We start from the raw sequence: 27705 nt of genomic DNA, 5'->3' as shown, positions 1-27705 counted from the left end.
TGCAAATTAGTGCATCCATTCTTGAATTAATTTGCAAATTTAAATTTTTCTTTGCTGCAAGTAGATTCAGCAACTCTGGCTACATTATCATAGTCGTAATTTTTACATTAAGTCAAAGATGTAATTTTGACATCAGACAGTGGACATTAACATTGGGACATTACCCCTATTTAAAGCAAGTCTGTTTTTCATAATTCATGTTTGTTTATTTTCAGACCAATTTCATTTTTATCTATTGATTTAAATGGAGATAAGATTTTAGATTTATCATGAATTCATTTGAATGTTTTTTTGTTTTTCTTGAAACTTGTCAATTATCAAAACACATACACAAAATCATTGGTTTTGTAAATTATCAAGGATCATTCTCTAACGTTGAAGTTCCGTGTTAGGGTCAACAAGAGAAGACTATGTACATGCACTGGTGTGCAGATGGGGGGGAGGTGTACATGTAGGAGATTTATACATTTCTCTCCTTCCTTCACATTATAATGCCTCTAAATAGTTTGATTCAGTATGCCACCGACTAAAATGTATTTCCCTCCATACAGTGAAATATTAAACTTCATATGGGCCTCCATATAATTTCTTTTCCTTTAGTTTGTTTGGCACAAGTACGTGTATGTGTACTGTGCATGATATTTAATATCATCATGTAATGAAATGGAGTCTTCATGATGATGGTTTGAATTATTAATCAGAAATTGATTAGAATATGGTCAACTGTCATTATGTACACATGGCTGCAAAATTATGCACTGCTATTGCCAAATAATGCCATACATACATGTATAATTATTACTGGTACTCAATATTTACGCAGTTACCAGGTAAATGTTAAATTTCATATACATGTAATCAATCAGTGATCATTATGACTCACAATATCAATGCAGTATGTCTCACTTTTTCACACATGGACTCTTCTCAAGTTCTGTCTTTAAAACTACTAATTCTTATGAGGTTTCCTTCCCCTATTATTTTGCTTTCATTTTCTCTCTTACTTTCATTTGCTCTTTTTCCTTTTCTGCCTAAGCTGTCTCCCTCATATCCTCCTTCTTTCTCTTTCTACCCTCTTATCTCTCTCTGCCATCTTCTCTCTCTCGTGTAGTTTGATTTGCCCTTGATATGTCATTTTTTTTACATCCAGTGGAAAAATCAATGCACACACTGATTTCTCATAGCCCTTTTAACTTTTCTAATTGTTTGTACTTCACTTTTTTTTTTTGTTGTTACAGACATTGCATACCTGAAGACAACCCTACCCCCTTCAACAGAGGAGGGATTCTTTGAATACCTTAAGACCCTTGATTGCTCTAACATTGAAGTCTATGCCATTCCTGAGGGCAGTGTTGTATTTCCCAGAATGCCACTCTTACGACTTGAAGGACCTTTGCCCCTGCTGCAGTTGATTGAGACACCACTCTTGACACTTATCAATTTTGCAAGGTATGGAATGTCGCATTCAGATTTCTCTATACATGTAGATGTGAATGTTTGTTTTCTTGTTTGCAGACTCCATTATCATTCTATATAGTTGTTTTACATTGTGGTTTGGATTTTGATATCATAGCCTGCACTATAAAGGCTACAAAATGTGTTTCTTGAAGCATGGAAGTAAATATTGTAATTAATGATGAGACAAATTTACTGCAATAAATACTTGTAAATGGGAAAAAGATATGGCAATTTTTCTGTGATATACAGGTGCTTTCACCCGTCTAAAATAATTGTTACTGTCTTATTTAAAAAAAAAATATTTCAACAACAATAAAGATGAAGGGATTCTCTCATCATTTACATATGGTTCAATAAAAGAATTGAGTGCAATATTAAATGATTAGCTGTTGAAAGATTCAATGTTGAATTCAAATTTTGGGCAAACATAAAGGGAAAGAACCAATTAATTCTGAATTGTAGGAGATAACCCTGACCTTGATTTTGATCTCCTATTCAATTTCAAAATTTGAATATCATATCAACCATTGCTTCATCCTTTCGATCCCTACCCCCAAACACAGTCTGGTAACAACCAATGCTGCAAGATTCCGGTTAGCAGCAGGTAAAGAGAAGGTACTTCTAGAGTTTGGTCTAAGGAGAGCGCAAGGGCCTGATGGTGGACTATCAGCATCAAGATACTGCTATATGGGAGGTGAGAAAAAAAATCTTTGTCATAAAATATTTTTTATATTCCTGACTTTTAGTGTTTTTTGTCTCACCTGCATATCAGAGTGAGACTATAGGCGCCGCTTTTCCAACGGCGGTGGCGTCAACACCTAATCTTAACCTAAGGTTAAGTTTTTGAAATGACAGCATAACTTAGAAGTATATGGACCTAGTTCATGAAACTTGGCCATAAGGTTAATCAAGTATTACTGAACATTCTGACGGAGTTTCAGGTCACATGACCAAGGTCAAAGGTAATTTAGGGTCAATGAACTTAGACCATGTTGGGGGAATCAACATCAAAATCTTAACCTAAGGTTAAGTTTTTGAAATGTCATCATAACTGAGAAAATATATAGACCTAGTTCATGAAACTTGGACATAAGATTAATCAAGTATAAATGAACATCCTGCATGAGTTTAACGTCACATGACCATGGTCAAAGGTCATTTAGGGTCAATGAACTTTGGCCAAATTGGGGGTATCTGTTGAATTACCATCATAACTTTAAAAGTTTATGGATCTGATTTATGAAACTCAGACATAATAGTAATCAAGTATCACTGAACATCCTGTGCAAGTTTCAGGTCACATGATTAAGGTCAAAGGTAATTTAGGGTCAATGAACTTTGGCCAAATTGGGGGTACATGTATTTGTTGAATTACCATCATAACTTTGAAAGTATATTGGTCTAGTTCATAAAACTTGGACATAAGAGTAACAAGTATCACTGAACATCCTGTGCGAATTTCAGGTCACATGACCAGCATCAAAGGTCAATGAACTTTGGCCATAATGGGGGTACTTGTTGAATTACCATCATATCTCTGTAAGTGTATTGGTCTAGTTCATAAAACGTGGACATAAGAGTAACCAAGTATCACCGAACATCTTGTGCGAGTGTCAGGTCACATGACCAAGTTCAAAGGTCAATGGACTTTTGCCATGTTGTGGGTATTTGTTGAATTACCATCATAACTCTAAGTATATTGGACTAGTTCATAAAACTTGGACGTAAGAGTCATCAAGTATCACTGAACATCTCATGCGAGTTTGAGGTCACATGACCAATGTCAAAGGTCATTTAAGGTTATTGAACTTTGGCCAATTTAGAGGTAATTATTAGATTGCTGTCATAACTTTCAAAGTTTATAGATAGAGTATAAAATGTGGATATAGGGGTAATTAAGTATCACTGACAAGTTTTAGGTCACATGATCAAGGTCAAATGTCAATGAATGTAGTATTGTATCATTATATGAATGGTGTTTTTTGTTAATAATTATTTTATAGTAGTTTTCAAAGTCAGCACTGCTGCTATATCGAATCGCGTGATGCAGGTGAGACAGCCAGAGGCATTCCACTTGTTATGTCTTAAAGAAAATGAGGTAGTTTGGGGAATGCTGACCAGACTTGAGTTTTGAACGTGTTTTATGTAATGCATGTATATAACAAAATGTATGGTAGAATTTGAAATTCGATATGTACTTTACCATAATAGATGATATACATGGTACAACTAGATTCTGCTGGCAGTCTGTGTACCACAAATTACATGCTTGGTAAGAGTAAAATTTGCTTAGTTTGTATAAGGATGAATTAGTCAGTAGCTTTAATACAAAATAAATCAAAGGTAAATGTAAAGGTTCTTGTTTCGCTATTATTTGACAGTTTTATTTTCTGCTTGCCTTGAGGGCAAACTATGCACACTGATGGAAATGGTGATTCTAGTTTTGCTTTACTTTACACAGGTTTCAATGGGACCAGTAATGTACTAGCAGGAAAGCTATTTGGCATTCCAATCACTGGAACTCACGCACATTCCTTTGTTATGTCATTTGGTGGACTGAGTGAAGTCAAGAATAGGGTATGTACAGTACTTAGATGCATCTTAAAGGTGAAGTTTACCCTACTAATAATAATGATAATAATAAAGGTATATTTACCCAGGGAAGCCACTTCAGTTCTGAAAACTGTTCTCCCAGCGGGCCCTGCTATTATTATTACCCAGGCTTTAGTTGGGCTGCCTAGGCGCTCAAAGCATTCAATGAATTTCTTCCTACCGGGTACCCATTCACCTCACCTGGGTTGAGTGCAGCACAGTGTGGATAAATTTCTTGCTGAAGGAAATTACGCCATGGCTGGGATTCGAACCCACGACCCTCTGTTTCAAATGTCAGAAGACTAATCCACTGGGCCGCAATGCTCCATGCTAATGATGAGTTGGATTAAATAAAGCAGAAAAATTTGAGAACAAAATTGGTGAAGGTTGATGAATATACATCAAAGGATAAAGAGAGGCACAAGTTTTTGACCTATAAAATTTGGGCCATGAAATGTTACCAAATATTGTTTATGGTATGATAAAATTCTGTATCTCAAAATTAAAAAACAGCTTGATATTAGAGTTATAACATAAGTGGCAACCTCTTTTTGCTAGAAAGAGTTCTCTACAGGTATTCAGACAATATGAGGTTGCCACCATTACCATATTTCTACAGCTTTTTCTGAGCTACCTTCAAAGTATTTAAATTTTGAAATATGAAGTTTTAATACCCAGCGATAATATTTCTCTTATTAATATTATTTAACGGTTTTTGATGACTGAAATTAAAAGCAGAAAAATTTGATTAAAATATTGTTTTTTCTCATAGAAGCATGTATGATAATAATGTGTCTGATGATTGAATTGATTGCATTGAATGAACAGGTACAAGTATTTCTCAGTTTTCTGAGAAAATGGTATTTTATGGAATTGATATCGCAAGACATTTGTGGGAGCTGCCCGAGTGTTGCGTGGCAAAATTAGATCCAGTTATCCTTTTACAGATACTAGCCAAACCTTCATTAATTTTTCTTTTAGTTTGTTTTTCTTTAAAACCATCTTTACATCAGGGTGAACTTTCCCTTAAGTCCAATTCCCTCCTGATGACAAATTAATTGTAACAAATTAAAAGAAAAAAAACATAGTGCATCAAAATTGATTATAAAACAAGAAAGTTACTACATTTGTCAGTTTTGTATTTTTCACACGACAGTTATTTTCGCATCATGGGCTGTATGTAAATGAAGGAGCCGATGCCATGTCACACTTAACCAAATATTATTGGAGGGATAAAGTTGAAATGTTCCATATTAAATATAATGAAATTCATGAGATGATGATGATGGTTAATGATGATGATGGTGATGATGTAGACGATGATAATGATGATGATGATAGTAATATTGAAGATGATGGTGATGATGATGATGATGATGATGAAGATGATGATGTTTGTTATGATGATGTGATGATGATGATGATGATGATGATGATGATGATAGTAATGTTGAAGATGGTGATGATGATGATGACTATTATGATGCTTATGATGGTGATAATTTAAGTGATGATGTAATGACGATAACAACTATGCAAATCCTTTGTGCAGATGATTCAACCAGCAGATGAAAGCAAGAAACCTGTTGACTTTGTAGAGATCTGTCTCCGATGTCGTAAGAAGATCTGTGATGTCATTAATGTTCTCCAAGAACAGACAAATGAGGGCGAGCTTGCTGCATTCATTGCATATGCAGTTTCCTTTCCTACAGGCTTTCTGGCGCTTGTGGACACATATGAAGTACTCAAGTGAGTAAGAATGAAGAGTGACAGTCTTCAGTCTCGACTATTCATTCAGTAGTAATTGTACTTCTTTCAGATATGATTGCAAGAAAGCATACAGTATGAAAAAAGTGGATGTATATTAACATATTTTTTTAAATCGTAGGAGGGATCAAGAATCCAACCTTCAAAATGAATTTCAAATTCTGGCTGATTTCTGAAATTATAATGTGTGTCTGATGATATTTTCATCAGTTCTTCCTTTATAGCTTGCTCTGGGATTTAAAAAAATACATATTATTTTCCTTAACAGGAAATTGAAAGCTTTTTCGTGATCTGCTCAAATTACTTGATCTTACACAGCTTTCAGACAAAAAAAAGGCTGTAAATGTACTTCTTCCTCTAATCAACAAATTTAGCATCCAAAATCTTATGATTTTGACTTAAATCTGAGTAAAGTGCTCCTTAACAAGTGATGTTGTATGGAATCTATTTATAGTGGAATCTGCTTCCCTTGATGTTTGTCACAATATAAATTGTTGATCTTTACATGAGTATTTTCTTGTTTCCAGGAGTGGAGTTGCCAATTTCCTAGCTGTTACATTAGCCCTTGATGAGGTAGGCTACAAGGCTAAAGGCGTTCGTATTGACAGTGGTGACCTTGCCTACCTGTCTCTCTGTGTTAGAGATATCTTCAAGAAAGTCGGAACTGAGTGAGCTATTTTCTTTTCCTTTAAAAAAAAATTAAAGTTATCACACTAACACTGATAGATTGGGTGATTTCAAGTACAGTGTTTTTTATACGCCCGTCTAGACGGGACGTATTATGGTATCATGCTCGGTGTCCGTCCGTCTGTCTGTCTGTCTGTCCGTTCGTCCGTTAACTTTTCCTTGTAAACGTGATAACTTCAGTTTAACTTAACCTAGGCTCATATAATTTGGTATGTATGATACTAGCATGGATCCCAGGAAGCCTTATGATTTTTAGGTCAAAGGTCAAGGTCACAGTGACATGTTTTCATCTTACTGAAGTCCTTGTAAACGTGATAACTTCAGGTTATTTTAGCCTAGGCTCATATAATTTGGTTTGTATGATACCAGCGTGGATCCCAGGAAGCCTATTGATTTTTGTCTCACCTGCATAGCAGAGTGAGACTATAGGCGCCGCTTTTCCGACGGCGGCGGTGACGGCGACGGTGGCGGCGGCGGCGTCAACACCAAATCTTAACCTGAGGTTAAGTTTTTGAAATGACAGCATAACTTAGAAAGTATATGGACCTAGTTCATGAAACTTGGCCATAAGGTTAATCAAGTATTACTGAACATCCTGCCTGAGTTTCATGTCACATGACCATGGTCAATGGTCATTTAGGGTCAATGAACTTAGACCATGTTGGGGGAATCAACATCAAAATCTTAACCTAAGGTTAAGTTTTTGAAATGTCATCATAACTTAGAAAATATATGGACCTAGTTCATGAAACTTATACATAAGGTTAATCAAGTATCACTGAACATCCTGCATGAGTTTCACGTCACATGACCAAGGTCAATGGTCATTTAGGGTCAATGAACTTTGGTCAAATTGGGGTATTTGTTGAATTACCGCCATAACTTTGAAAGTGTGTTGGTCTAGTTCATAAAACTTGGACATAAGAGTAATGAAGTATCACTGAACATCCTTTGCGCATTTTAGGTCACATGACCAAGGTCAAAGGTCAATGAACTTTGGCCATAATGGGGGTATCTGTTGAATTACCATCATAACTTGGAAAGTTGATGGATCTTTCTCTTGAAACTTGGACATAAGAGTAATCAAGTATCACTGAACATCCTGTGCGAGTTTCAGGTCACATGATCAAGGTCAAAGGTCATGTAAGGTCAATGAACTTTGGCCACGTTGGGGGTATTTGTTGAATTACCATCATATCTCTATAAGTGTATGGGTCTAGTTCATAAAACGTGGAAATAAGAGTAACCAAGTATCACTGAACATCTTGTGCGAGTTATAGTAGTTTTCAAAATCAGCACTGCTGCTATATTGAATCGCGTGATGCAGGTGAGACGGCCAGAGGCATTCCACTTGTTAGGTCAAAAGGTCAAGGTGCCATCTTTCACTTTTCTAGCTTGATCAATAACTCCATTTTCCGTGTTACAAGCGGGCGTACTATGTGCTGGCCCTAGCGACACTCTTGTTTTTTGTTGGTGTTGAGAGAGTGGAAAAGCGTACTGAACCAAGCTCCAACACTGAGCTGGGTTTAGAAGAATAATACAGATTGCGTTTTATTGATAGGTCATGACGTCACGCCTCTGCGCTGCTGATCATCTCAACTTCACGCGAGAAGTCTTGATGATGAAAGTAAAAATTGGGAAGAAATTTCAGTAAAATATAATTGTACAGAATGCAAAGGCCGAAGTAACTTCAAGTAAAACTCAACACCATACTTAAAATCACCCAATGTAACTATGTCCACTTCAAATTTGAATGTTATAATAGTAGTCATCTGACTGTGTGTCAGGAGTGATTAGTTGACTTCATCTCAGATCATATAGGACCCTTTATCAGTACCACCAATAGTCCCCTTTTGATAATAGTTACATTTATATAGTGCTCCATATGTTGGTTTCTAAACGCTTTACATTATAGTTATTACCCTGGTCATAGGATCCATCACTGTTCCACACGTCAAGTGCACCATCTCCACTCCCTGGGGAGTGTCCTGGCCAGGCAACCGTTTTTGGTGAACACATGCCAATCTAATCACATTGACCTTCACATCCTACCGAGAACCTATTTAACACCTGGGTGGAGAGTGACAAACGTGGATAAGTGCCTTGCCAAAGGATGTTAGCACCAGATGGAATTTGAACCCTCAATCCTTGGTTTAAGAGTTAAGTGACTGAACCACTACACCACAGCACCTCCACAAGGCATAACTATTCTCATTTTGTTTATATTGTCTATAGATTCAGTTTACCTTGGTTGGAGAAACTGATGATTGTAGCCAGCAATGATATTAATGAAGAAACATTACTATCTCTCAACCAACAAGTAAGTATTGCCTTTGTTATTATTAAACCTCATTTGAAATGATATGTTTGGTTCTGTTCCACTTTCATTTCCCCATAGATTTTCATAGATTTTTTCTTGTATCAATGAGTTGTATATATTTTCATTAGTTCTACAAACTTAATGCACCAGTCAATTTGTATCAACAGCAATTTGTCTAGACCAGTTTTGATATCTGAATAGGCATCTCACTTTATAATTTAAAAGCCCAATGCATTTTGACCATGCACAGGCTCTTGAGATAACGCATATTGTACTTTTTAATAACAGTTACATCTTGGGATCATTCAGATAAAAAGAAAGTAGGTTAGGTTGCAAAATGATTTAGAGATAAAGTCCTATCATCAAGTTTAACCCTAGATAGACTGGGCTATTTCGATGCCTAAGAAGACTGGGGTGTCAGCCCCCTTAAGATCTCGGCCATCGATCGCGTGATTGCGACGAAAAATTGACACGCGCGTTACCCATGGCATAATCTATAAAAATTTAAGATCAAATTCTGTGAAGAATCTCATTTCTAATTAATTATGCTAATTTATGCATAAAACGAAAATTTTGCTCCAATTAACTAAATAATGCCTTTAAATTGTTAATTTTTGGTACAAAGACCCTTTATAGGGATCTGATCAAATATACTTTAAAAAAATTCAATATCATATTTATTTTGTTATGTATTTTAATATTTTCTAAATGTCTTATTTATTTATTTTTTTTCAATGGAAATTGTCGGGGATTTATTTTGACCATAAACAAGATGGAATTAATTGATTTTGATCAGTAAAATTAAAAATGATGATACATTTATGAATTTTGGCTTAAAACATTATTTGCATTGGATTTGTACATGAATTCCAGTTTTTGAGCAATTTGGGTCTGCATGCACGTACAAAATATTGCATAATTGTAAAAACCACGTACCCGGGATGTCAATTTTTGGTATCAAATGTTGCACGAGACTTGAAAGTAAAAAGTTAGCGAGCAACGCGGTCAAAAAAATTTTGCAAAGCAGATTTATCGCTAAAAATGTCTCCTTAGGTTTAAGTAAATGTAACGTTAGAATTTAATCTTAATATGAGATCTTACATATTTCAAGTCTTATAACTCAAACCTTTAATAATAAAGGGTTATATAAACAAGAGTAGTTTTGGGAGGAATTCTGATATATTTTTTATATGCACGTATTTATAGTTTTAATCATACTAATAGCTCTGAATATTATTGAACCAGAATTACCATATAAAGAAAGAATAGCTCCAGGTTTAAAAAAAATAAAGCTTTATTAGCAAAAGATAGAATTTATAAGCACTCTGTTAAAGCATTCCACTTACACAGCCTTCATTGCAGTATAAAAAAAGTTCGGAATATGCTTTTAAGGTTTCTTTCAAAATTCACATAGCATTCCTCCAACAATTGTTTCATATGTTCAGTTCTTTTCTTTTTCTTTTTCTTAAAAATTCATTTAATACTTCTTCTACATTGGAGTTCTTGGAAATTAGATTTTTCTAAGAAAATAAAATCTGGTATGTACATGTATTTGTCGATACTATATCATTTTTTACTAACTGAGCAGAAATTATACTGTAAAGATGTTTAATAGGGGAATAACTAACAAGAGAGCTATTTAATATCCACCTAGAATATATAAATCTATAGTTCTAGATAAGTATTCAGCCTCATATTTTCAGCATATTTTTCATGCAGGTTGCATTTCATTATCTGTAGATAAACTCACATATGTGATGGGTATATTCTGAACATTTCTTCTCCTTTGTTTCATCTCAGCAATTCCATTCGGAAGAAATGTGTGGTTATGTTAATATAAACACAGCTGCCAATAAGTAGGTTTTAATTCTATTTAACAGGTTTTTCAAGGGGAAAATGACACTATATAGGATTTTCCCTGAGAAATAGGATTTTTAAACTTGTAAGAATGATTGTATAGTGAGAAAAAAAAGGAAAATAACATTTTTTAAAAGCTCATACAAACTCAAAATTTCTAGATACATGCAAAATCTCATGCATATGCATTTTCCTCATAAGAATGTTCTTGATGTCATTCACCTTTAATAAAGCTTAAGCATGACAAAAGGGAAAAAAGTTACATGAACATAGTATGTAACTGTTGATTGTATGATATATAGATATCCAGGATTGGAAATGATTTGTGGTATTTTTGTTCTTTTAAATCCTGAAAGTGAACTGTTTAAAAAGAATACTTTGTGGGAAATAATATTCTGGTATTTCTCATCACTTCTCTTTTATCACTTTCAGTGAAGCATATTGTACATGTTTTTTTAAGGATATGCTGACATTATATTTTCAGGATTGTATCATAATTCTGTAATGCCATGAACATGTACAAATATCCCTTATTAAAGGCTATGCAGCTCAATTTTCATCAAGTCTCAAATAGTTAATTATCATGTGGATAATCAAATCTAAATAAGAAGGGGGTTGAAAACGGGGGCTCCAGTGGAAAGAAGATAACCACTTTGCTGAACCTTGAAATACTCTTGAAATTATTTCAATTCAATTCAATCTTTATTGCAACCGTATACACATGATACAAGGTTGGATTATGTACAATTAAAAATGGTTGACAATTATAAATTTTTAAATGCTTCTGAAATCTGAGAATAAGACAGCAAATCACATCCCAGGTCTTAAGTTTTGATATTTCTAGGGCAAGGCCTATTTTCCATAGGGCTCAGTTCTTTATTGCACACAATTAGGGAAAATGTCTTCTTCCTTTTTAAAAATTAAAATTTTATGTACATCTACAACTACAATTACTGCTACTGCTGCTTATTAGGAGAGCAGAGTTGGACATTTAAATGAAAGGAACAATGAGAAGGAGTTTTTTAAAAAGAATTTTGTATAACTTATTGGTAATTATTCGATTTGATTCAAATATTAACATTTGTGATTGTTCCAGTCTGCTTTCAGGCAAATGAAATAATGAAGTGTTAGATTGTAATTTATTTGGATACTATTTATTGTACATGTAGTGATAATTTGACCTGTATTTAATTTATGATAAAAGTTAACTTTAAAGCTTGTAATTATTATGTGGTTATTACATGGTGTTGACCAAGTGTAAAATGATCAAAACGATCAACGATCGTTTTCAGTTAATGTTTGCAACACCATGGAAGACTACATGTGGGACTACAATATTTACCGATTGTAACATCAATCAGAGTCAAGAAAGAGCTGAATATTCTTCATTTTTCCTGACAGCTTTCAACTATTAAAATAAAACTAATTTCAAGGAATTATGGAAAATAGATGGCCATTTCATGGATTTAGAGATGTAAAGACGGCGGCGGCGTCAACACCAAATCTTAACCAAAGGTTAAGTTTTTGAAATGACAGCATAACTTAGAAAGTATATGGACCTAGTTCATGAAACTTGGCCATAAGGTTAATCAAGTATTACTGAACTTTTTGCATGAGTTTAACGTCACATGATTAAGGTCAAAGGTCATTTAGGGTCAATGAACTTTGGCCAAATTGGGGGTATTTGTTGAATTACCATCATAACTTTGAAAGTTTATGGATCTTACTCATGAAACTTGGACATAAGAGTAATCAAGTATTACTGAACATCATGTGCGCATTTCAGGTCACATGACCTAGGTCAAAGGTCAATGAACTTTGGCCATAATGGGGGTATCTGTTGAATTACCATCATACATGTAACTTTGAAAGTTTATGGATCTTACTCATGAAACTTGGACATAAGAGTAATCAAGTATCACTGAACATCATGTGCGCATTTCAGGTCACATGACCTAGGTCAAAGGTCAATGAACTTTGGCCATAATGGGGGTATCTGTTGAATTACCATCTTAACGTTGAAAGTTTATGGATCTTACTCATGAAACTTGGACATAAGAGTAATCAATTATCACTGAACATCCTGTGCGAGTTTCAGGTCACATGATCAAGGTCAAAGGTCATGTAAGGTCAATGAACTTTGGCCATGTTTTTTTGTTGTTGAATTTTACCATCATATCTCTGTAAGTGTATTGGTCTAGATCATAAAACGTGGACATAAGAATAACCAAGTATCACTGAACATCTTGTGCGAGTTTCAGGTCACATGACCAAGGTTAAAGGTCAGTGGATATTGGCCATGTTGGGGGTATTTGTTGAATTACCATCATAACTCTTTAAGTATATTGGTCTAGTTCATAGAAATTGGGCATAAGAGTCGTCAAGTATCACTGAACATCTCATGCGAGTTTCAGGTCACATGACCAAAGTCAAAGGTCATTTAAGGTCATTGGCCATTTTAGAGATAATTATTAGATTGCTGTCATAACTTTCAAAGTTTATAGATATATAGTGTATAAAATGTGGATATACATGTAGGGGTAATCAAGTATCACTGACAAGTTTTAGGTCACATTATCAAGGTCTAATGTCAATGAATGTAGTATTGTATCAATGAATGGTGTTTTTTGTGAATAATCATTAAAAGTTTGTTTTTCAAAGTCAGCACTGCTGCTATATTGAATCGTGTGATGCAGGTGAGACCGCCAGAGGCATTCCACTTATTGATATAGGCGTCGCTTTTCCGACGGCGGCGGCGTCAACACCAAATCTTAACCGAAGGTTAAGTTTTTGAAATGACAGCATTACATAGAAAGTATATGGACCTAGTTCATGAAACTTGGCCATAAGGTTAATCAAGTATTACTGAACATTCTGCCTGAGTTTCAGGTCTCATGACCAAGGTCAAAGGTCATTTGGGGTCAATGAACTTAGACCATGTTGGGGGAATCAATATCAAAATCTTAACCTAAGGTTAAGTTTTTGAATTGTCATCATAACTTAGAAAATATATAGATTTAGTTCATAAAACTTGGACATAAGAGTAATCAAGTATCACTGAACATCCTGTGCGCATTTCAGGTCACATGACCAAGGTCAAAGGTCAATGAAATTTGGCCATAATGGGGGTATCTGTTGAATTACCATCATAACTTTGAAAGTTTATGGATCTGACTCAAGAAACTTGGACATAAGAGTAATCAAGTATCACTGAACATCCTGTGCGAGTTTCACAGGATCAAAGTCAAAGGTCATTGAACTTTGGGCATTTTAGAGGTAATTATTAGATTGCTGTCATAACTTTTAAAGTTTATAGATATAGTGTATAAAATGTGGATATAGGGGTAAATGTAATCAAGTATCACTGACAAGTTTTAGGTCACATGATCAAGGTCAAATGTCAATGAACGTAGTATTGTATTGAATAATTATTTTATAGTAGTTTTTCAAAGTCAGCACTGCTGCTATATTGAATCGCGTGATGCAGGTGAGACCGCCAGAGGCATTCCACTTGTTTGTAAAGTTTTTTTTTTTTTTTAAAGCAGGAGCGCGATATTTTGTAAACGTAATGACCCAGCGATTCTGAGGAGCTCAATTGAGCTCCTCGAAAAAATAAGGAGAGCGATTTATTGAGCTCCACGAAATTGTAAACGTGAAGGATTTCTATGTGAAATTATTTATTGTAGTGGCACAACTTTAATGCTTTTTAGTCAGCCTACATGTAGCATGTAAGTTTGTAACATAGGTTATTTACATGTGTATAAAGAATCTACCGGTAATTTCATTTTCTATTGAACAAAATTGTTTGATGGTTATTCCTGTAAAATATGAACAATATGTTAATGGTGTTCCCATTGCAGCAAGACAACAATGAAGGTTCTACAAGGTCATTAAGAGCAAAGTACATGTTAATGATGAAATAACGATGCTTACTTTCAATATGCTTTAGCAACAAATGGCAAACCAAAGTTATTCCTTGACTATCAGAATCCACCGCTTGCATAAATTCAAGCAGTAAACCTTTTGTTCGGGGGGGGGGGGTGAACTATTGTGCAATCCCCCCCACTCTCCACTTGAATAGTAGGACATGTCTTTACGCCCATGGAATCCACATATTGTATGGCTTAAGGTTTGTTTATCATTAGAATTGATCTTCAATAATCTGTTTCAAAGATATTTTCATCCTAGCCAGAAATCAGATCATTACCCTTGACCCACCCCTTTGAAAATTTGTTGGTTCTTAAAGTGTTGTGTGCAATTGACTAATCCACTCATACCATACTAAGCACCATATGTGTCCACATGTTTCCTCAGATGATCTCACAAACTATCCTTGCCAATAAAACAAAGGTGAGTGTGTCAATATCTCAATGCTTCCAACTAATGTCACCTTGTCATTTCTATTCTCCCTTTTTAGCCAATAATGTCACCCATTCTTCTCTCATAATTCCCACATTGTACATCCACCTAATATTCAGGGTCCTACATGTACATGTACTATTCAAAATGTATGACTTTCAATTCATCCAAACTCACTCAGATTTGGCTTTTCAATGTAGCTAAAAGATAAAGCTTAAATGTCAGGGTAGAATCTTATTTATTTTTGTGTGTGAAATTACCGGTATTGCTAATCTATGCTTTAGAGCTACTTGCCCATGCAAGAATTTTTAAGCAATTATTATTAAAAGCCACATCAATTGTTCTCAAGACTCTGTCATGCTTCTGAACTTGTAGATGCTGAAAAATTGATGAATGACTAATTAAAGAAACCCCACAATACTATTCAAAGAGTTCTAAAGTTACACTTACCAAATGAATTTATTTTGATTGGTTAAGTTGGTGACAATAGAACATCTTGTATATCATCAGATTGGTATTGGATGATCCAACATATTCTTGTTTGAAGGCAAATTGAAGATAATTATTGTACAATCAGAGAGTACAATAAAAAGTGTCTAATATTAAGCTAAATGCACTACTCTTAATTGTTAAAGTCTGCCCCCTCCTCCCCTCCTTTTTTTTTCTTTCTCTGTCTTTCTAAGTGCAAGATCAAATTTTTGATATGTTTTCATTCAGATTAATGTATTTTGCCGTGCCTTGCATGTCATCACCATATATCATAACATACTAGTATCTCATTTTTCCCCTATGTAATCCTTGGTTGCCTAATCAATACAACTTCTTTTGACAAATGGTTATTGGTTACCATATCACACCAACCATCCATACTTTTTAAATCGTTGGCAAGTTAGATTACAGTATACTTCTTTATAGATGCCATATACTGTCGCCTCTCTGCATTTTTTCTAAATCACTATTCAATCCCTTGTTTCTTGGCAAGATGCATCATTGTGCCATCTTTTGAAACTTTACTGCCAGAAGTGTTGTGTAATGTCCTGTAGATACATGTCAAGTGAATAGATGTTTTTCTTAAATGTTTCCCACCTTTGACATTATTTTATTAAATTGGGCATCCGCTCTGTTATTAGGAGATAATAGAATAAGGTTAATACCATGCTTGCTGTACATGTATGGTCACCCTACTAGACTATGACCAAATATAGGGAGCTCATCTAATTGCTTCTCTTTCACTCTTCATAAAACAATTTACAAGTAATATTAATTTATTAAAATTAATTTGCTAGTCATTGTTAAAGCCAAGATAAACATTTCATACAATGCAAACAAGGTGTATTTTATTTCTAATATACTAATTATGCCAGTTTATCCAGCTGTAGAATAATAGATGAAACATAATTAATATTTGTTGTGATTCACTTTAATTTCATCGGCACTTTTATTACTGCAATTCATTAATCATCAGGAATATTATTGATATATAATCATTTAGAGTTGCATTTTATTTCTTTTCATATGATGCTATAATTTTGCATGGGAATTATTTGGATTTAAATGCACCCAATTGTGTGTACATGTACGTATGTAAAATATCAGATTCAACTCTTATTTTATACTTTCATTCATTTTTATCGTCTTTCTAATGACAATTTCAATTATAAAAGGGGCATTAGTTCACATGTATGTGAGCTTAAGAACAAAAACCTATGAAATACATTTACATGGTAAGTTGCGTAAGAATGTTAATTTATGTTGGATACCTTCCTTAAAAGGAGAGAAATAAATACTTTTGAAGTTTAAACAGTGTCCAGACTCTTCACAACAGTAAATAAGTTTTTATCGGTAGAGAATTAATGCCCTATTGGAATTCAAACTTTTAAATGTAATAAATGAAGAAGAAAAAAGATGTGATGGAATTTATTTGACTTTTTCCTTCATCAAGTGCAAATGCAAGGATGAAAGGAAAACAAATGAAGAAAAACGAAAGTGATAATGAAGTAGTACAAGTTATTAACATTGCCCTCCAATGGTAATTTGCATGGAAATGAGCTAAAGCATAAAGGTTACTGTTTTGCTAAATTTGCCATCAAATGGTAAATTTGCATGGAATCCTTGCTTTTGATTGGCTGTGAGTATTACCATGGTAGTTACCATTGGAAGGCAAAGTTACCATGGTATAATAGTAACATTTATGCTGCCTGGCCCTGATTAGCTTCACAAGGTATATATGTAATGGTAAACCAAGGTTCAGTGCCAGTCTTTTTATTCTTGTGTCTGTCCGTGATAAACGCTAATCAAAACAATTTTACCTTACCTTTACGGAGTGCCATATTCTTTATTTCGTGGTACCAAACATCATTTATTTTTGTTTTTGCTTTTACTCATTTCAATATTGACTAGATACTCCTTTCAAAATTTACACGCATTTTGCAATGCAAAATGTAGTATTTATGCATTATTGATGCCTGAATATAAGTTTCAATTTTTTCTTCATGAATATTTATTAATTTCAATACACTTCATGGTATGATTGATTGTTTTGGCTCTAAATAATTGTAGATGAGATACAGTATGTGAATTAACCAAAACCTAAATAGTTTGATATTTGAAAAAGAAGCTAGTTTTTACATGCACTATGAAAATCCAAGGTTTTCTAGTTGAATTATAATAAAGTTTCATGCAGAATATATGATATTGAAATTGTATGAATTCAAAAACTCTGTTCTCAAGGTTGGAATCAACTTATTGACAAAAACATTCATATTTATGTTGCTGCTCATCTCATACTTGCAGTTGCACATACTGTATGTATGTGGGTGACTCTTCACAAGAGAGAAATAACCTTAATATAAACATAAGGTGAAAATGATGAATAAAGAAATAGTTTTGTTGTTTAAATTTTGCTACAGGTTACTTGTAATGTATTCAGCAGCACCTGCCAATTTTCAAATAATTCTTCTTATTCCTCTTGTGAATGTGTAGATGCCCTGTGACAGTATAAAACTTATATTCTACATTTGTCATGATGAATCTCTTTATCTATGCCAGTCCAATCATGTATTATATTTTCTTACATTTTTCTCTTTTCCAAATATTAGTTTACTTTGTGAGAACGTGAACAATATCCTGAATGAAAAATCAATGGGAAAAATTCAGTATATTACTAATAAGTGAATATTCAAAATGTTGCTTTCTATTAATTGTTATGGCTAGAGTTTAATATTTTAAGTATTGAAATATTTGAGGTGTTCTCTTGCCAAAACCAAGATCTTTCAACTTTGAATCAGTGTAATTTTAGAAGGATTCAGAAAAAATCTTTATATATATTTTCTTTCATTCTTCCTTTCCCTTCCTTTGGCAATGTAAAAAAATATTTATCTCTTTGTCCTTGTTTCTCCTTACCATTTTGCCTTTTCTGTACTCAAATTTCTCTATCTCTTTTTTTAAATTCCTATTTTCTTCCCTTTTCTCCATTTTCCTGTCACTCTCAATTTCCATCTTGCCCTTTTATCCCCCTCATCTTCCCCCATCTCTCTTGCTCGTCTCTTCTCCATCTCCCCTTTCTCTCTTATCTCTGTTGTTCTCTTTCCTATATTTTTTATTCCATTTCTCTCTTCCTTTCATTTGTCTTGTTTTTCTCCCTTCATCATTTCCAAACTTCTTTATTCCATTATCCTTTTGTTACCATCCCTTGTGAAATCCAACATATTTGAACTCATTCAGGGTCATGGTATTGATGCATACGGTATTGGCACCCATCTAGTTACCTGCCAAAAGCAACCCAACCTTGGTGGAGTTTGTAAGGTGAGCCTTTTTATTGTAGGTGCTCAAATAAGCATTTTATGGGTACTTTTTGTCAACTTCACATATTTAAGAAATTCAAGCATTTAAGATTATGTGGAAGATGAGACAATATATTGTATGAAATTATATTTATTTGCATCATCATTAAAAGTCAAACACATTTTTTTTTTATAGAATGTATTTATTCAGGTAAAAAAGATCAGTAAAAAGCCTCCTTAATGACCTGATGAGAACAAAATCCTGATTACAACAAATTACATCAATATGATATATCATACATGTAAATAAAATGAAATTCTGAGTCGTTATCTAGGCAATGCTTAGTAATACAAATAAGTATTTTTACATAAATTGATAACATGAAAATAACTAAAATGTTAAAGTTATCACAGCAAAAAAATATAGATATAAACTCAAAATGGCATAATTTATTCACTGATAAAAACCACTGAAATTAAATTAATAAGTGGCGCTACAGGAAATAGAAATTTGGGTGAAACAATAACCATATAAAGTAATGTGTGTAAAACAATACAAAACAGTGTAAGATTATACGGAAAAGTAATATGAATAGCATGCCCAAACATGTGCTTGTATCAAAATTATATATTTTTTTCTCTGATAAAAACCATTTGGTTTGCTTGATAGGTTTGAAACATCCGCTATTGTAAATTAAAGTTTTGAAAAATGTACTTGATGCAATACATGTATAACCAATGACCTTCAATCCTCTCTGCTCTATAGCTTGTACAAATCAATGGAGTTCCGAGAATCAAACTGAGCCAAGACGTGTCAAAGGTCACCATCCCAGGTCGCAAGGTTGTCTACAGACTGTTTAGTAGTGAAGGTGAGCATTATTACTCTTTATGAATAGTCCATTTAGTTCGTGCATTCAGGTACAAAAGGGTATGTAAGTCACACCTTGCCATGTTTTCCCTTTTTCACAAAGTTCTATCATGCAAAAATAATTTCATCATGCCTGAAAAGAATGCAGAACACATATAAATTGATTCTATTATATAGGAAGGCTGAATGCTGGCATATTGATAGGATGAGTTGAGACTTGAAAAATCAACCCGTAGAATTCTATTTATCCCAACTCAAATCATTCTTTTATTCAGGTCAGATTGGACAGTCTTATGTTCTTTACCTCTGGTAAAGTCTCACAAATTTCAGTTGTCCAACAAGTTTCTGATTCTGTATATACCGTCGCCTTCCCGCACAAAGGCCTTTAGCATCGCTTTCCCGCGCAAAGGCCTTTAGCGCGCACTGCACGTTGCCATCCCGCGGAAGGGCCGTTATCATGCAGTGAACAGTACGCGCTAACTGTCTTTGTGCGGGGAGGCGACGCGCACTCCATGCTAACGGCCCTTTCACAGGAAGGCGACACTAACAGCCTTTGTGCGGGAAGGCGAAGAGAGAAGAGTGAAAGAAATGGGAGTGGGACAGGGTGAATATAGAAGACAGGACAGGACAACATCATCACCCAAATTAATATGGCACTTATGACTTGAGATTTTTTCTAGCACATGGATCTGAGTGTGGAGATACACATATGAAAATATACACATTCTGCTTTTTAATATGCATTTTATCTTCATTTCTGTATATCCATGTGTGGGCCCATCATGGTCTAGTGGTTCTGACTCTCGCCTTTCAAACAGGGTCGTGGAGTCGAATCCAAGCCATGCCGTGTTTTCCTTCAGCAAGAAATGTATCCATACTGTGCTGCACTCGACCCAGGTGAGGTAAATGGGTACCCGGCAGGATTAATTCCTTGAATGCACCGGTGATGGTAGCTCGGGGGAATAATAGCAGCGCTTTGTATCCTCAGGCAAAAATTGCTTTATAAATCCAGCTATTATTATTATTATCCAACTCTTTTCGTTTGTTTTTATCAGGTCATGCATTGATTGATTTAATGCAGCAGGTGGATGAGGAACCCCCTAAACCAATGGAACGAGTTCTGTGTAGGCATCCTTTTGAGGTAAATTCATTCATCATGCATGTTTATTTATCTTTCACATTTCAATAAACGTATTGTCAATCTAGTTACTACTTTAACTGCTCTCTCTGAGAAGGTTACATAGAATTGATAATCATGTCAACCTTTGGTGACTTCGAACTTAACATTATCTATTGATTGTACCTAGAGCTGTGTAAAATGTTGTTCATCACTTTACAATCGATTGAACATGAGAAGGAAAAACAGGAGAAAGAATAGTCATATACAGAGTATGAATCTGATGCTATGCACACACAATCACAGGTGCATTAACACAGACAACAAGTGTAGCTACATTTGCCAACTACACAGCTTAGGAAATAATACAAATTATGTAAACCATTTCAGTCAGGAGAAAATTAAAAATTTTGTTTAGAATTTGATTTGTCTGATCATTGAAAACAAATTGAAATTTTGGCAATCTGGAATTAGATCGCCATGGTCCATCTTGGCGATGAAATTGCAATTTCTCTCATTAGTACTATACCAAATCTGGTGGGTGTTTCAAAAAGCTGTTTGTAAGTTAAGAGTGACTTTAAGAACGACTCTTGTTCCTTGTGGTAAATGATTATCACCATTAAATGTTCATTGGTTAATATTTAGCACGTAAGAAAGGTTCACCAGTCGTTCTTAAAGTCGTTTTTAAACTTACGAACTACTTTATAAAACATTCACCTGGTTTTCATTATTATACAAATGGATATTGGGTTATTATCCTGACATGGTTCACAGAAAAAAGTTAAGACTCCACATATAATTTAGGTTTATTTTGAATAGTAATTGTTGAATATATTTGAGAGATGTGTGGCTTGTAACTCTGTGATTCTCCACTATGAAGTGGCAGCAGACCTTCACTGCACATGAGAGCTTCAGAAGTTCTGTATTTGGCTACTGCAAAACTCATAAGACTGTACGATTGTATGTAGAATCTTTGCATGTATGCAGATGACAGAAATAGTACAGCAAGATCTAAAGAACTTCTTGTGTACACCATGGAGCCCTATACACATAGTTTTAGTTCTATTTTTTTGTAAATATATTTTTCCACCAGGAATCAAAGAGAGCATATGTGAAAGCTGGGCGAGTTGAAATCTTACACAAGCTATATCTCAAGAATGGACAAGTAAGTTATCATTTGTTCAAATAATACGAAGAAGAAGTAAAACTAACATAATTATTAGTAGCAACGATACAGATGGTACAGACCTTTTTCAAGTGACACAAATTCATGTCAAGACATAGAAAGGGGTGTCACAGAGATTATACAAACACTCAAGTTCATTTACAAGTTGTTACCTGCAGCATATGTGACATCACCACATTTGTCAGATAATGTTCAACGGATATAAACTAATTGTATTCAGGAGTCTCTTTAGGATGAATGTTCTTATTGACTCTTGTGCATGTCCAACTAAACTTGTGTTGTGAAACACCCATTCCCATTAAAAATTTGAAATGAACCATTTGATTTGTTAAATGCTATTAAGCATTTCTGAAGCCTTTAATCGGTAAAGATTCAAATATGTGAATTTGATTGAACTCCCAGTCTCACTAATGTGCAGTGACTGTTAAAGGGGAATCCAACCCAAATAAAAACTTGTTTTTATATGAAAAAGAAAAATCAGACAAGTTGATAGGTGAAAGTTTGAACACTATTTGACAAACAACAAGAAAGTTATGAATTTTTAAAAGTTGTAAATATTGGTAATCACTATACCCATGGAGACTTCAGATTGGCCGCATATGGGATGTCATAGTGATGTAAGGCAAGGACTACTCTTCCATGTACTCCAATACATTTGGCTAAAATGTCATTTTTCTCAAAAGTTTTATTTCAAATTATATTTTTCTTTCATGAGGACATAAAACAATATACTACCTGGATTATATTAAGATTACTGCCCCAGTGGAATGGGTACTTAGGAGAAAACCACAAATCCCTGATAATAAAGTACATGGCCTATGTGAAAGTTGCCCTTGCCCCTTGTCATAATTTACTTACCCAGTTGCCAATTTGAAATCTACATACTATTAGTGATCTCAATTTTAAAGCAGCTATAACTTTCTTATTGCTTGTCCGATTTCTTTCAAACTTTCGCCATTCTGTTTAATTTATTTTTCTCCTCCCCAACACAACCATTTATGGCCAAGGCTGGATTCCCCTTTAATTGGCTGAATCTTTAAAAAATGTAATTTCCCCCATAATCACAATTAGCATCCTCTTTTTGTTATGTCTTTTTTCTTTAATAAAAAAGCACTACAAACACTCGCATGAAATTATTGACTGATTACCCCCCCCCCCTAAAAAAAAAATCATGCAAAGACTGCATCTTGAAAATTTTGTTTTTTCCATGCTTGAATAGTTATTTTATAAAACATAAAAAAATGAATTCGTTTTGATATTTGTTTGGATCCTGACTTTTTTTAATTAAGATTTTTTTATAAGATTTTTCACCCAGAAATATGAAGTATTTTACCACATTGTTCACATATCATATGTTTTGTGATATCCTCTTTGATATTTTCTGACAATGACTTTAAATATTTGAAAATTAATAAACTTTAAAATTACCAAAACATACTACAGGGTTCTTTTTAATACAAAGAGTTGTGATTGATGTGATCAATCTCAACTATATGGAAATCCATCAATATAACTTTTTTAAAGAAAATTTACACACTGTATTTTTTTAATTAAAGAGGAGCACACTGGATTGTAAAGACAACAATAAATGTGTGGGTATACATCATACCTTGACAACATTTGGAGCAAACACACATTTTATATATTTGCGTTGTTGGCTTTTCATAGTTGTGGTGAATCAGGTCAATCACAACTCTTTGTAAGACGAGGCCCAGGCTTTTGTCTATGTGCCTTTGTACCTAAAATGAAATGTTCTGTAAGCAATTAATCATCTAAAACATTTTGCCATATTCCTTCTATTGATGATTGTTCTTTTGGATACTCTATTCCCCTATAGCTATGCCAAACACTGCCCTCTCTTGAAGAGAAAAAGAAACTGGTTCAGGATTCTCTTGATTCTCTACGGCATGACCATAAGAGAGCCCTCAACCCAACACCATACAAGGTAAGTAAAGCATGCAAACTTGATATATGTCCATATGAGGTGAATTTCATTTTTTTTTTTTGGGGGGGGGACTGGTGCATATTTATAATCTGAAAATGCATGTAAGTTATTGGTAAAAAGTAATTTATTCCCTTTTTGTCTCACCTGCATAGCAGAGTGAGACTATAGGCGCCGCTTTTCCGACGGCGGCGGCGTCAACACCAAATCTTAACCTTAGGTTAAGTTTTTGAAATGACAGCATAACTTAGAAAGTATATGGACCTAGTTCATGAAACTTGGCCATAAGGTTAATCAAGTATTACTGAACATCCTGCCTGAGTTTCATGTCACATGACCAAGGTCAAAGGTCATTTAGGGTCAATGAACTTAGACCATGTTGGGGGAATCAACATCAAAATCTTAACCTAAGGTTAAGTTTTTGAAATGTCATCATAACTTAGAAAATATATGGACCTAGTTCATGAAACTTATACATAAGGTTAATCAAGTATCACTGAACATCCTGCATGAGTTTCACGTCACATGACCAAGGTCAAAGGTCATTTAGGGTCAATGAACTTTGGCCGAATTGGGGGTATCTGTTGAATTACCATCATAACTTTGAAAGTTTATGGATCTGATTCATGAAACTTGGACATAATAGTAATGAAGTATTACTGAGCATCCTGTGCAAGTTTCAGGTCACATGATCAAGGTCAAAGGTCATTTAGGGTCAATGAACTTTGGCCAAATTGGGGTATTTGTTGAATTACAGCCATAAATTTGAAAGTGTGTTGGTCTAGTTCATAAAACTTGGACATAATAGTAACCAAGTATCACTGAACATCTTGTGCGAGTTATAGTAGTTTTCAAAATCAGCACTGCTGCTATATTGAATCGCGTGATGCAGGTGAGACGGCCAGAGGCATTCCACTTGTTGCTAGTTTAGGACTTGTTTTGACAATTCTTGTAACGACTCATTTTGTTAGATCTTATGTTTAATTAAGTTTGAATTTATTGACAAATAAAATGAAAATGTATACCGGGTATTCATAAAAATATATGTTTTCAATGGAAAAAATATTTATCTGTTAACATTTATATCCAAACTGTCTTGTTGAAAAAGAAAATACAAGTACATGATGTTTCTTTTTAGTGTGGAACCCCTTTTGAATTGTGGAATAGGATAGAATCTTCACAAGTAAGTTTCTGATATATAAGAAGAGCCTGTATTAAGCAAAACAAAAACATTTCAGACAGGGTGCTCAATTTCATTATCAGGCCAAATAAAGTTTTCTTTAAGAATCAAATGTATTTATGGTCGTTTCACTTTTGTAAGATGGGATCTTTGAATGATAGTCCAATATACTTCACATTTTTTTTTCTGTTACCAAAGTTTGATGTAAATTCAAAGTAAGTAATAAAATGTCAATCCTCTGACATCCCTTCTCCAGATACAAGTATCCTCTTTATCTCTCATTAACTCCTTTAAAATTGACTCTCTCTCTCTTGTTTAATATTAAATTTCCACAGGTATCAGTGAGTGACCGGTTGTATCACTTCTTACATGACCTATGGCTAGCTAATGCTCCAATTGGTGAACTGTACTAGGAAATCCTTTGCAAGGTCAAAGGTCTTAATTTTTTTCATGTATGACCAAATATTGCATAGTTCTGCAAAAATGCATGTAGGGTAAAATTTATTAGACCAGCAACTCTCTTTCAAGCATCAGCAATACGATTGTGAACTAAGAGTATTTTTCTGTAACGAAATGTTTCAAGACCATTTATATTTTTCTAGTTAATTTGTGGGGGTATTTTTTTAGTTTTTGGTCCACTTGTTGTAGTCATGGTAGATGTAATATTTAATATAGCTTAATTGTTCAATATACATGTATGTTTATTCTTGTGAGTGATTTAAAATAAAGCCGCATTGTGAGTGATTTAAAATAAAGCCGCATTGAATATATCGCTTTTATAAAGCTTAGCTCAGGAGTTCATTTTTCTGTCATATCGATTCTGTGCAGCGTGATTTGAAATATGTTCAATTGAATACATGGTCAAATTTATTCCCTCTACATTTGCAGATGCCTATAATCATTAGAGCTTTCTTGATCATGAATTTTTGATTTTAATTGAGGGGGGGGGGACATGAATGGTTATTGTGACAATCAGTGATGATTTTCAGTTTTACTTGCTCCTATATCATGTGTACTAACATTCACTGCCTACTCTACTGTTCCAATTTAATTTGCCATGATTTATTTGTTATTCATGTTATTTAATTTGTCATTATTTAAAAGGGTAGCCCCATCAGTAATTGAAATACTGTTAGATCTGTATTTTTTATTAATACAAAGATGGAAATTATACATGTATGCCTGGTTTTAGAAAGTTGTCAAACTTCTCATCAAAATAAGGATATTTACATGAGAATTAATTATGCCTAATATTTTGGCAGAATCTCTTCTTTGTTGGTTGTATTTGATGCTCATGTCTGATTGGACCAAGATTTTGGCCATGTCGTATTGGATAAATTTATCGAGATCAGGGAATCGATTCATCAAACTTCTCAGCACTGACTGAGTTTTCAGCTCTGACAATATAAGTGGTATCTTTGGATTTTGATTAGCTGAGTAGCATTGGTCTGCTCCAGTTACCCCAAGTACTGTCAGTGCATGAAAACTTGTCTGTACTCACAGGCTTCATAAATCAGTGCTCTGATGGCATTTGGTGATGATGTAATCAAAGAATATTATTGATAAAGAACTGAGCCTTGTCTGACTTAGTGTGGTTTAAGAATATGTCAAAATTTCCATGAATTTAAAATTCATTTGAATGATTTATTCAGAATATTCCCATTTCTCTGAATTAAACTGAAATAACATTAGTGTATATTTTGTGATCAGTTTGTGATCAGCACTAATTGTCAGTGTAAAATTCCCCTTTAATATAGTTATAGGTCAGGTATTTTTCTTTAAGTGGTTTAATGTGTGGTTTAAAATAGAGAGTTTGTTAGTTTCCTGTAGAATATATGCCTCAACTTTGGTCTTGGATGTGGAATATAGGAATATGTATGTATTGTAAGTAAAAAGTAATGCATTTCAGCTTTTCATATTAAAGTTTAGACAAAAATGTGAAGTACAATCATCATTACACATCCTTTAAAAATGCATTTTTCTTACGATTTTATAGTGTCTTGATATGATGTATGATTACTTTTTGTGGTCACTTTTAAAACATAGAAAACAAGGCATTTAAATTTTTGGGCATTTGTTGTTAAAAACCACATTTTTGAAAAGTATTTGTATGGAGATCAAAGAATGTGTACATTTAGATGATTCTTTTTTAACAGATTATTTTATTAGTTTTCTTGAGCCTGTTACAAAAGAGTTGCAATTGAACGCAGCTCCATAAATCAAATGCAACTTGATTTTTAGCCAATCAGATATTTAGGACTTGCGCATAATTTTAAAGTCCCAATTAAATGCAATTCTTTCTCCAACAGGACCGTTTTGTGTCTGTCAAAGTGACCAATCCTATATGCCACTGAATCATGTACTAACTCGTCCCTTTTCTTTGAATGGTTTTGAGTATTGTTTATATTGTACTGTACATTTATATTCAAATTTAAAGATTATTATATTGAAATTTTCTATTGTACATGTATTTTCACCAATAACTGTAGATGGTATTTCTTATTAGATGTGCACTAGCGTGTGGTTATTAATGTTTATGAAATATTGATTAAATAAAGTATGCAGAGAATAAAAAATAGTGAAGGTGAAA

General features: G+C 34.0%; 2 protein-coding genes across 2 annotated transcripts in view; both read left to right on the top strand.

The window, feature by feature from the left end:
- Positions 1-27705, top strand: part of LOC135153222 (uncharacterized) — a 1173865-nt gene that overhangs the window by 1018870 nt on the left and 127290 nt on the right. The gene's annotated exons all lie outside the window — the stretch shown is intronic.
- LOC129254776 (nicotinate phosphoribosyltransferase-like) lies at positions 1237-27705 on the top strand. The gene is made up of 13 exons (XM_064095265.1): positions 1237-1449; positions 2022-2152; positions 3920-4035; positions 5603-5799; positions 6345-6485; positions 8740-8824; positions 14996-15031; positions 18764-18844; positions 19589-19691; positions 20746-20831; positions 21901-21972; positions 23831-23938; positions 25451-27705. The coding sequence occupies exons 1-13, from the start codon at positions 1367-1369 to the stop codon at positions 25526-25528; spliced, it is 1317 nt and encodes a 438-aa protein (XP_063951335.1). The 5' UTR covers positions 1237-1366; the 3' UTR covers positions 25529-27705.

This window comes from Lytechinus pictus, chromosome 1, assembly GCF_037042905.1.
Source record: "Lytechinus pictus isolate F3 Inbred chromosome 1, Lp3.0, whole genome shotgun sequence".
Classification (NCBI taxonomy): domain Eukaryota; kingdom Metazoa; phylum Echinodermata; class Echinoidea; order Temnopleuroida; family Toxopneustidae; genus Lytechinus; species Lytechinus pictus.
The sequence above is the reverse complement of the archived record's forward strand: the minus strand, read 5'-3'. Positions and strand labels throughout refer to the sequence as shown.

Coding starts and splice junctions, on each gene's coding strand:
- LOC129254776 (XM_064095265.1), top strand. CDS start 1,367: ATGCCACTCTTACGACTTGAAGGACCTTTGCCCCTGCTGCAGTTGATT. Junction 2,153..3,919: donor AAGATACTGCTATATGGGAG/GTGAGAAAAAAA, acceptor TACTTTACACAG/GTTTCAATGGGACCAGTAAT. Junction 18,845..19,588: donor ACCTTGGTGGAGTTTGTAAG/GTGAGCCTTTTT, acceptor TCTGCTCTATAG/CTTGTACAAATCAATGGAGT.